We start from the raw sequence: 12001 nt of genomic DNA on the forward strand, positions 1-12001 counted from the left end.
CAGAAATGCTCTTGAAGCTGCGATTACTACATAATCACACTAATAGCTCTACTCCATATTCTTCCACTTCACACAGCACTTCAGGCTGTTAAATCCAATAAAGATATGTCCCTGGCTTGGATGTGTCTTAACGTTACATGATTATTATCATTCATTTAAAAATAATATATGATACTTTTACTTCCATGTAGCTCCAGGACTAATACAACATTTACATATATGCTGAATTAGACAAATGTGTTCATAGCTTGAAAATATTCTAAATAAGCTTACACATGTACATACAGTAAAGTTCCCCTTCGCACAATAGATAGAGAACGTGACATAATTTCATGATCTAACGGTATTACCACCACATATGGACACAGCAGCCTGTTTATTCATATATGCCACTGAGGAAAAAAACACTGTTATGTTTTTATTTTTAAATTGCCCTCGTGTGTATGAAGCCATGGCGAGGCAACAGTTAGGCCGCTGTCCGACAACTTCCAGGGTTTGGATCCATTTTGTGGATAGAAGCCATTTTCTAACCAGGCGAGCGCACGCGTCGCCTCCTGGCCTGTGCAGTTGTGCCTTGAGTCTAGAAGGCGCCCGTCGTGGAGGACGGAGTGTTTTAAACGCCAGCCCTGGATCCGAGAGACGTGGAGGCAACACAGGCGAGCGGGAGACGTGCAACACACAGAGCGCCAGTGTGTGTGTGTGTGTGTGTTTGAGTGCGCAGGGGGAGAGGCAGGCCTCTGCGCCTCCATTTTGAGAAGCCGTCTTCCACGCTGTGTGCGCGGTGCTGTTGCCCGGGCGACTGCGCCACTTTGCAGGAGTGCGGCAAAATGGAGCAGGCGGAAGTTGTATGCTAAGTCATGTGTTGGAAGCCATGACCTCAGTGAGCCAGCGGTAACCGTAGCCATGTTTCAAAAGTGCCTGTGGAGCAGAGGGGGCGGTGCGGTTGAATAGCCAAAATGAGCCACAGAGACCCCCGCCCGCCTCCTCTTCACCAGCCTGCACCGGGTGCTGTCATCGCCGCCATATCTGGTGCGTTAGTTGCAGTGGATGAGGCTCCGGGCGGAGATAACAGTGTACCGGAGTGAGTGGAGAGATAAATACAGTGAGCCCTGGACTTTCTGCCCGGGGTTCACCATAGGTCATTTACGTAAGGTCATGACAAGTTGACCGTATTCATGTCACATTCACTGGGAGGGCGGGGGCCTGAGTGCAGGGCCACAGAACAGGGAGGCGGTGCTCGGGTAGTGAAGAAGACCCTGTGACATGACGGCGGAGTGGTTAGATCACATTACTCTGCAGCGTTAGAAGTCACGTCTCTCTACGTTGCCTGTAATCTCCGCATCAGAGCGCATGTGTTGTCCGCCTGTGCGTCATGTTGCGTAAAAAGGCCCCCCGCGCCGTGCACGCGTACAGTACGGAGTCGGGGGGGGGGGGTGGGGGCGAGCACAGCGCAGAATTGAGAGAGGAGGCGGAGGAGGGGGGGTGGGTCGCATGTAGACTACGCACGCGCTCATCTGGTGAATACCCCGGGATAAGATTGGAGAGGACCCCTCCCCTTCCTCATCGCTCCAACCTACTCCAAACGCACCACGTGGTTTCCTCTTTGCAAACAAAAAGAGAGAGAGAGAGAGAGAGAGAGAAAACGTGAATTGGAGTCGGCGGAGGGGCGGCGTCACCGGAGAGAGAGAGAGAGAGAGAGAGTGGGGCGGGGTGGCGGGGGGGGCGTTTTCTCCGGGCTCGATCCTGCCACAGTTTCCCCCCACTCTTCCACCGTAGACCATCATCCAACCCACCTCCTGCACAGTGCGGTACAGAGCCCATAGGCTGCTGCTGTTATTCGTCTGCTGGGGCTGCAAGTCAGAGGATTCCACTTCTTCTCCCGCTCCACTTGTTTCTGGATTTACAAGCTCGGTTCCGAACCATCTGCTTTCTCTTTTTTTTTTTTTAAACACTTTTCAAAATCTCATTTGTAGTTTGCTGTCGAGAATTAGTATTTGCCTCCCCCCCTCCTCCTCCTCCTTTTTTGGTTGCATTTATTTTAGTCTTTTTCTGTAAAGCGACCCAGCGTGATTTCCACTTTCAGTCAGTGTGGCAAGTGTGACACTGTCTTGTTGCGCTAAATAGAGAACTTTTTTTTCTCTCCTCCTCCTGGCTTCGATTTGACTTCTCCCCGGGTTTGTCCTTTTCTGAGTTTTCTTTTTTTCTTTTGGACTTGGGACACGAACAGTTTCCACCATGCACAAGCTGTACATTGGGAATCTAAGCGACAGCGTGACCGCCGAGGACTTGGGGAAAACCTTCGATGAGCACAAGATCCCATACTCCGGACAGTTCCTCATGAAAACCGGCTACGCGTTTGTGGACTGTCCGGACGACCAGTGGGCCATGAAGGCGATCGAGACGTTTTCTGGTGAGTTCAGGTGGACTAGTGACAATAGACGACACCCCGCTACTCTCTCCATCCTTAGTTTCATTCATTCGGCACGGGGAGCGGTACACGGCCGGTGTTCAGCCCGGGCTTCGTACCCACCCTTGAGCGGCTTGCTCCGGTTTAGCCCCACGTCCAACTCCGGGTCTTCTTCACGAACATGCAGAATGATGATCGTAATGATTTTTATCGACTGAGTGAATTGTGGTGTGCGGAGAGCGACGTCCCCAGGGGAGCCATTCAACTTTTGCAAGGGGGAGGGACAGGAGTAGTGTAAACGTAAAGCTACGCGGAGGAGTGTGAGCGTTGTGCTGCACTTCACAATACCGATCCCAATGAAGAGTGTTCTTTCGTTTCTAATGGCAGCTCCACGAATTCACGCTCGTGCTGTTTCTGGTTTTTTGGCTAAAAACGTGCACGTGAGTGGCATTCTGATGTGTCGCACGCCTCGCGCTGGCTCCTGTGGTGTAGAACGAAGCCTCGCTGCCTCTCCTCCCCCTTTAACTCGACTGTGACAAAGATAGAAAATACATCTTAACTCCTGTGTAGCCCACTTATCCAAACAGGCCCCCCGACATCCCCTCGGCGTGTGACCGATCGACGAGAGGCCGCCTGAGCTCCGTGGCTTATGCCTCATGATCTCCCACGTAGGGTGACTGTAAAGGGAGGAGGCAAGGTCGCCATGCCAGTCAGCGTCTTCCAGTCCACATGAAGCCTCACGAACACGAGCAGCCATACTCCCAGGGCCGCAGGACAGATCTTGTAAAACACCCACCCGCCAGCTGTAGGCTAAAATTAATATCAGTGTAGATGTGGGTCCTACATTAGATCAAGTGTGTGTAGGGGGGGGGCAGGGTAACGACCACTCGTTCTCTCCAGGACTCATAGGTCGTGTTTTGGGCCCTTTGAACCTTCCACCCTTCCCCTTGACCCCTTCACACACTTCCTCCTCGCTCAGTCGCAGCTCTAAAAGTAAAGTTGGCTGTAAGGTGCCATTTTCTTTAGCCACATACCCCACCTCCCTCCCTCTCTCCCCCTCCCCCCTCACATACATGACTGTTAGCATGTATAGCATGTAGCCCCATGCTGATCGTGACCTCGTCCTTTTTTCTTCCAGGTAAAGTGGAACTTCAAGGGAAGCGCATCGAGGTCGAGCACTCCGTCCCTAAGAAGCAAAGGTACTAAACAGTACACCCCCCCCCCCCCTCTCTCATGTGTTGCATCACCTCTTCCAGGGGCCCTTTTCTCTTTCGTGTGACTCTTGGTGGCTGTCACGCTTTCACTCATTACTTTGCTTTAAGTGGGGCTCGAGGAAGACGCCATGTCCGCAGCAGCCACTGTGGAAAGTTGTGTCCGGGCCCTAGTTTTTCGGGAGGGGTTGTTGTTTTGTTGGCGTGGTTGTGTAGAGAGCTTCAACTTTGTTGGCCATTGCTGCGAAACTGAAGCAGTGACAGCATGCCCCAGGTCCAACCCTTTCCTCCCCTGCTTATTAACGGGATTTAAAAAAAAAATACACTGGGAAATTCACATGTGTCACGGAGCAGCTTCATAGTGGCTTTTAAAACTCCGAGTTTCACACGTGACGCCATATCAGTGCGCATTTTTGACCATTAATCCAAATTCGTGCATGAACGTGTTTCAGGTTTCAATCGTCTCTGCTAATTAATCCATATCCGTTATGAGGGATTCACGTTAATTCACGTGTGGTTTCCCTGGTTCAAAATGCACTTCCACTCCAAAGGCTAAGTTTTCTGTGATTTTTAATTAGATTAAATTATTTCAAAATGCTCAACACACTTCCCATAAGTCTCCAGTTAAATCTAACTCATTTCTCATAAAAACACAGCCATATTTAAAAAAAAAAACTGCAGTCAGTAATTGTTGTATTTATGTTTTCTCTTTTAAAATATAGAATAAGAGTAAATATTTCACCATTAAACATAGTGACTGTGAAGCTTTTTAATAGACACATTATAACTGAAGCTTAGTCATGTGTGTTTATTTTCGATCAAATTACAGGGATAAACTGGCAAAGTGAGGTCCACAGCAGATCAGCTGCTCGGTTTTAAGAGCCTGACTTGACCTGCATTAAACTGTATATCGTGGAATTTGCCTATAGACCATATTTCATGCCTGTAACCTTTGGCACAGATATGAGATGAACCGTGAGCACAGCTCTCCCATGTTCTGCTGTTTGGCCACATGTGTGTATTCATAGATTTCAGCCTAGTGGTTACTTGTCTGCCACAAATGAAATCTAACATTGTTTGTGAATCAGCATTTAGAACATTTCTTTGTGAATGTGGCTGAATATTGAAATTGAGCTGGTTTTGGGTGCTTGCTCTTCGCCATAAATGTTGCAGCATGACTGTGTTGCAAAATAATGTCAGCAGTGTGTTGGAACTGTTGGATTTCTCTGTATCTGGTCTGGACCACACTATTTTGAGTGCCTTGAGATGATGTATGTTATGATTTGGCGCTATACAAATAAATGGAATTGAACTGATCAGCTGACCGAGGTTACGCAGGGAGGCTGAATCTCACAGTTTATGTCAAACTGCAGAAACAGGTCACTCGTCATGCTTAGGGAACCAACATGGCAGCAGGCTGTAATTTCTTATAATCTCTCAGCGGGTCAGTAAATTATTCTGATGGTGCTGTGTGTCGTGCACAGTGTCCCAGACCTCCTGTGTGATAACCTTGAAGAGCCATAATGATAAAGGTGATTTGTGAGATGAGGGGCCAACATGGGCGAGCCAAGGCCTTCAGTGGTTCCACAACACGTGGTGCCTCCACGCAAAGAGGAGTCACTGCACGTCAGCCAGTGAGGGTAAAATGGCGAAGCTCTGAATGAGGCAGAAACACTGCACAGGCTGCTGTTTTTTTCCCCTTTTTCTTTCACTGTAGTGCGTAGCTCTGGGTCTCCTCATTGCCCAACTTGCCCTGTAGTAACAAAGCAGGGTCCAGTAGTTGTTCATGTTGAAAAAACAAATGCCTAAGCACTGGGTAAATTTGGTGGAAAACAAATTTTTGAAGCCCCATTTTCAAAATGGCTGTTGATGTGATCGAGCTAACAAGAGAAAAATGATGCCCCAAAATGATTCTTTAAATATTTATGTCAAACATCTGTTCAACTGCTGTACCCATACATGTGTACATAATGTTTGAGTCCTCACAAATGTTTAAAATAACCCCTCTGTGACGCGACAGCGGCCTATTTCTGAATGTTAATCCGAGCCAACAAATGTATTGTTTTTCACAAGGTGTAAATTTAGACTAAATAAGCAAGATGATAATTAATAGTAACAATTGTTTAAGTGGCTTCAGTTTCATATCATTTTGACCTTTACCTTTAAATCTGACTGCAGTCGTGTCCAATTCTGAAAGTGGGTTTAAGTTGCTGCTGGGAGTAGTGGGTGGTGTGTGCAGTTTACTTTGTCATAGAATCCCAGTGGAGGTGTGTGTTTGTGTGGGAGGGGCCGCTGTTCAGTGGGAACTAAACCCTTTATTTGAGGGATGGGGTCTAGGGGGAGGGGGTACGGGGAGGTAATTTTCTCTGTTTCGTAAGAATCAGTGTTGAACCCCTTATAGGCTACTGTCCATGGCACCCCCCCACTCGAGCCGGACCCCTGGGTGTGCATGCTATGGGTGGGTGTATCACAGGGACCTGCTGTAAGATAGAGATGGAAGGGTTTTAAATTTCGGAGATGGTCATAATATTCGTCATTAGGCTGACTGAAATGTGTGTCAGGTTGGAGAGGTTTGTGGGAGGTCAGTGAGAGAGGGAGCAGGACGGGGGAAGAGTCGCAAGGGAGAGCAGGAGTGGAGGGGGGGTGGATTGTATGTATAAGAGTGTGTGAGTGTGGGGGGGTGCTCATTCAGAGAGAACAAGCCATCCTGTCTGCAGAGACCAAAATGTACACAACACATGTAGTGTAGAGATTGCTTGTGTGGGCAAAGCTAAACAACACAAACCAAATATCATCTTAGTATTTTCAGTTTTTGAATAATAAAATGTTTGTGTGAATCATATGGGTCAAGTCTTCAAGAAGCAAACATCAAAAAGGATTTATTTATTTCTCTATAATTACAATTTATTTTCATTTATTTTAAAGTTAGCGTTAGCTTAGAGTTGCTGAACTAATAAAAGCTTTAAAAAAATAAAATTAAACACAAGAAACATTTACAGGAAAATGTAAAATATCTATTTATTTAAACGTTTTTCACAAATCTAATTCATTCACATTTTAAGAAAAAAAAAGGATTTCAAAATGAGTTTCACATTATCTAGAAAGTAAAAGTAAGTTGACCTGTTTGTATAATTTCTAAAGAGATTTTAAAGTCTAAAATGAAGTGAAACTTTGAGTCTAAGTTATTTTTTTTTTTTAAACTTGGAGAAAAAAAATGCAATTTTGAATCTGCAGCCTGAATACATGAGAACCTACTGAGGTCTTTGTTTTCTACATTATACAATAATATGCTGTAAAAGGGTTTGGTTCATTCAACACCATCACCATCTCATTTTCTTTTTTTCTGTAAATATGCAGCATACCAGACTTTGTTAAAACCAGAGTTAATGTTGTCCAATTTTCTTAGTTAGCTTTGTCTTTTGGTTTGGACAGACAGGTCCACGTTTGCCATGAGGAGTTCCAGCTGGAGCCTCACTTCATTCAAAAAGTCAATTCAAAGAAAGCAACAAATCTAAATCAACTGTAGTTTTTTGGTTCTGCACTTTTACATTGTTCCTTAGATTGTCAAAAAAAAAAACAAGAATCCAAATACATTAGTTTTTAATCTTTTTGTCACTGCACTGACATGAAAACAAATTAGTAATTTAGGAAAATAAAAAGTAGTGTGAGAGTGTGTGTGTGTGTGTAAAACCAAAAGGCAGAATCAGACCCTTTCTCTCTCATCCTATCCATGTTCCCATATCCTCCCTCATGATGTAAGGCTGAAAGATGGTTACCTTCCTGTGAAGTACCATCCACACCCCCCAGCCCCCGACAGTAAACCAAAGATCCTCATGAACCAAAGCAACAACACTTTGGTTTTGTGAATCATTTCTTTTGTCCTTTCGCTGCCACTTCCAGCCCCCTTATCTGATAAACTCTGTCACATTCATGTTGACATTTTAAAAATAATCTTTAAATGGGTCACTGTTATTTAAAGCGCATCATTTTATTTGTGAAATGAAATTGAAAGACGTCTTTATTTTGCTTTGTAATTTTCACGAGAAGAATGATGTCCTCAGCTTCTGTGTAATTAGTAGAATAGTTTAGTGTGGCGTGGCGCCTGAAGCTCGAGAACCAGCCTGCTTGTTGCTCCTCTGGAGCTTTGAATATGGGGCAAGTCAACATATCAACTGTCACCACTTTACTGTCTTAAGAATCCCTCTTGATAGTTATGTCAGTGTCCTTCACAATGAGGGTGGTTTGATCAAATTTCGTGATTGAATAATAAGACCAGGATGTCTGCCTCTTCCTGCTACAGACAGAGAAATCACTTTGAAATAACACTTTAATCTCATAGGTTATAGTGGAAACCAGTCTTAATATTCTTACTTACATAGCTTCTAAAAAAACCAAAACTATGCAAATGTTGTTAAATATCACTTATCTGTTTATATCAGTAGTTCCTCTGCACCATCACAATAGCACATTCCTGAAATACAGGTTATAGTTTTATTGTAATCTTATACAGGTTGAAACTAGATTTTCCACTAAAATAGAAGAAGCTCAATCATGTCCTCTGTATTTGTAATGATGAACCCACCATGGGAGTTGTTACACCCAATCCACACCCAGCTGTGAAGATGCCTCTCTGGTCCAACAAAGGAGAAAGTTAACTCTAAAACAGCTCTTTTCAGAGTTTTCAGCTGTTTCTGTTTCATTTTGACATGTTCCCTGCACCTAATCTTTTTGTCGTGGAGAAATGTCTCACTTAAATTCATGTATTGACTGTTGGCCAATCTAGCCCATTTGTCATTATGCACACAAATGGCTTTGAGATAAGTTGTGCAGTGTGTGACGAAGCCTTGTGACGCTTGGCAGAGGGAAGCAGAGGAGACGATGAGTAGCAGTTAGACGACTTAAAAACAAGCACAGGACACCTTTCTGTGATTTCTACTGTAGATAAGTGAAACCAGCTCAGTATTCATGTGGACCCCCCCCTTCTCTTTTAAATAATACAGTTTGACCCAATGAGCTGTAATGGCCAGCTGATCTCTGTCTTTAGCTTTGTTATTTTGTATCACCTTCACAGACTTTACCTTCATGTCTGCATTTTCCCTTCTTTATAAAATCTGGGCTTGAAAAGGAAATTAACCTTTTTTTATTTGATTTATTTATACACATTAAAACAATTGCAACATAGTTTATACATAATGAGTCTAAACAGAAGCAAAATTCAACAGATAAAACAATTCAAACGTTCGGCTGCACCATCCTCCTGTATGAAAATAATTATTTGGTGTTGTATACAGATAAACATTGTGTGTTTCATGGCACAGCTTCTTTTATACCTCCCACACTTTGTAAATGTCAGCGCAAATTCACAATGAGTCTAATTGACTTGACAAAAAAATATATTTTTGATCCCTGTGTGTGTGTGTGTGTGTGTGTGTGTGTGTGTGTGTGTGTGTGTGTGTGTGTGTGTGTGTGTGTGTGTGTGTGTGTGTGTGTGTGTGTGTGTGTGAAGCAGAATCTGACATTCAGTACCACAGTGATTGCACTTTCTTTAAATCAATCAACATATCCTCACTCACCTGCAGCCTTGACATTGTTAATGCAAACATGTATTGAATGTAATAGCTTCTGTGTGATCAAACAGGTTAACACACATTTTAATCATCGCAGTGGTATTTTTTTCAACAGGCTAATTTTGTCCATTCCAATGTTCCTGATTAATCATTTGGTAAAATGGATGCTGCCCTCTCTTGCTGTCATTCTGTCCTGTTGAGTCAAGTAGGAATGTCACAGCCCACTGAAGCTGGTGGGGATTTGGTGTTTTGCTCAAGGACACTTGAGCAGGGCGGATGCTTTAACCCCAGGTTAGAATGGCTCACAATCCTATAGAATCTGCTGAAATCCCGCTGAGGCTTGTGAGTCATACCTCAACTCGCCTCAGTGGCCTCAATGGCTCTCATTGGAAACGGTTGTTGAGATCTGCGTGGTCTCACATTTTTACACTTTGACTGCTCATAGTGTGTCATGGTGTAGACTTGGCTCTGTGCCTGGTTCAGATGTGTACCCGTCTATGCAGGAAGTTCCAGTTTTTAGCAACAGGAACATTTATTTTTCTTTTGTCTGAGTTTGTGTTCAAACCTGACTGATGTGGCTTTTCACTTGAGGGAACGGGTGTGTTGTTTGTATTTCCATTCACTCTTACTTTGCAAATCGTAAAGAATTGTGTTATTCATTTTGTTCATGTTAAAGTTTGTATTTTGTTGGATTTACAGGATATATAAATATCTTATGTTCTATTCTCTAAGTAGAAGAGCGGCGGCAGCATTCCTTATTTCTTTTTCTGTGCATTATGTAAACTCTTGCAACTTTAAAGGCTCTCAAAATATACCGTGCATGTGAGGAACTATGTGTGTGTATGTGTGTGTTGGGTCTTTCAAACAGCAGCACACACAGAAACAGAGAGGGGCTCGGTGGAGCACACCATGGTCTGTCTTCCTCTCCTCTCATGGCTGGAGAGAAGGAAGAGGAGGAGGGGTCGGTGGGCGGAGGCAGTGAGGGGGGTGCGACCAATCGTCTGGCAGCAGCACCTGCAAGCAGCTTAAAAAAAGAGAGGTCCTTCCTCCCTCTCTCCCTCCTCCCTCCCTCACAGGCATGGACTGACTTTATCCTCCTCTCTCTCTCTGTTCATGCCTTCACTGTCTTTTTTTTTTTTTTGCTTTCTTCTCTCCCTCTCTCTGGTACAGTATGTTCGTTTCTCTCTTGCTCTCTCTTGTTTTTTTTTCTTCCACCCTCCCTCTCCCTCCCTACCTTGGCATGTTGCCATTTTCTCTGCACCATTCCAGTGTTTTCGCGAGCGAGACCAGAGCAAGCAGCAGAATTAAAGGCAGACAGACACATGAAGGGGTCCAGGGAGAGTGACTGCACACATAGATGCATGTGTTTTAGATTTGACTCGAGCCGAACTACATTTCTTCAGCGAAAAAAATGGAAAAAGGGATCTAGCTGAGTTGTAATCTGGAACATTTATTGCGTTCCTAATAAAGTTAAAGAGGGAATCCCTGGTGGATTTGGCAACTGAAACATGATACTCAGGCCTGCAGTGATGAATCAGAAGCGTAATCAGAAAAAAAATGGAAACTGCTCTGCTAAGTAGTGAATTTTCTTATTTTTTTTTCTTTTCCAAGCAAAAACATCCTCAGGTTCTGCATAATATCAAATTGGCCTGTGAGAAATCATAGGATATTTCATACTGATGAATCCGTTGATTGAAAAAACAAACAAACAATGGAATGTAAAGCATTGACGTACTTGTATCGACATACTGATCCCAAAAGAAAAGTATTTTCACATTTCACCCCTGGGAACTTGTCTGACAGCGAAAGTTAGTTGCACCACAGATTTAAATACTTCATACAAAAACGTGAATACCTCGTAAAATGTGATGCTGTGTAACAAATAGAAGAATTTAATATATGCCCCAGCTTGACTTACTGCAGCATTAAAATACAACTTATGGTCATGCATCAATAATCATAATAATGATAATTATACAATGCTATAAGCCCCTACCAGGGGGTCACTCTGCACTCTGCTCTTGTACATGTGTACTTAAATAACAAATCAAATAACCGCCTTAATGATGTATTTTAAATTTTGTTTCATATAGCATTTCAATGTCACCTCCACTTGCTTTTATTTCTCAGACAGGAGGTACACCTAACTAGTTAATCTGTGTGTTGTCAAAAGGAACTTCTGAACCTTTGGATGGTTTGTCCTTTATTAATTGTTGTCACACTAGATGATTTTTAAAATTTTATTTCATGTGTACATTTTATTGCTTATAGGGCCCAAAGCTTGTACATTGTTTGTGTGTGTGTGTGTGTGTGATTGATATTGCTGAAGTAGGTCTTCCTGTGACTTGTATCTCCTCTTCCCCTCTGGCTATGATTGAAGTGATCTAATTCAATGTAAAATGCATTTTTTTCTGTAAAAAGACGCCTGTTTTGCTGCTGTGACATATCCAGTCCTGACCCTGTTTTAGATCAATTAGACTGTTGAAGTCATGGCGACGTCAATGGAGTAGACAATACAGAACAGAACTCCTTGGTTACAAATGGAGGCGTGATGTTTGAGGGACCTGGCCATTTACCCGGAAAGGGAGCCAGCTGAAACGGTGCTAACATGTTGCATTCTGGGCAATGTAGGATCCAGTGGGTTTTTTACAGCTTGACTCTTATAGAGTCTAAAAAAAAATCCAGATATCACACACTCTTCATATTTTTGATAAATTTCGTTTTATGAGCACACACAAAAAAAAAGTACAAACGTAAAATAAAAAAAAATGAGTGTGTGCTCACACTTTTCTAAATCACCGGAGTTAGCCTTTAAC

The 12001-nt window shown here is 43.5% G+C and overlaps 1 protein-coding gene across 2 annotated transcripts in view; it reads left to right on the plus strand.

The window, feature by feature from the left end:
• The first annotated feature begins 1997 nt into the window (after positions 1-1997).
• igf2bp1 (insulin-like growth factor 2 mRNA binding protein 1) overlaps positions 1998-12001 on the plus strand; it is a 47625-nt gene continuing 37621 nt past the window's right edge. The window contains exons 1-2 of one of the 2 annotated variants that reach the window (XM_020103674.2): positions 1998-2410; positions 3546-3606. In XM_020103674.2, the coding sequence (XP_019959233.1) occupies positions 2236-2410; positions 3546-3606 (236 nt within the window). In that variant the 5' untranslated portion in view covers positions 1998-2235. The remainder of the gene's footprint in view (positions 2411-3545; positions 3607-12001) is intronic. The other variant, XM_020103675.2, reaches the window with a different exon arrangement.

Source organism: Paralichthys olivaceus, chromosome 5 (assembly GCF_024713975.1).
Source record: "Paralichthys olivaceus isolate ysfri-2021 chromosome 5, ASM2471397v2, whole genome shotgun sequence".
In the NCBI taxonomy this organism is placed as follows: Eukaryota; Metazoa; Chordata; class Actinopteri; order Pleuronectiformes; family Paralichthyidae; genus Paralichthys; species Paralichthys olivaceus.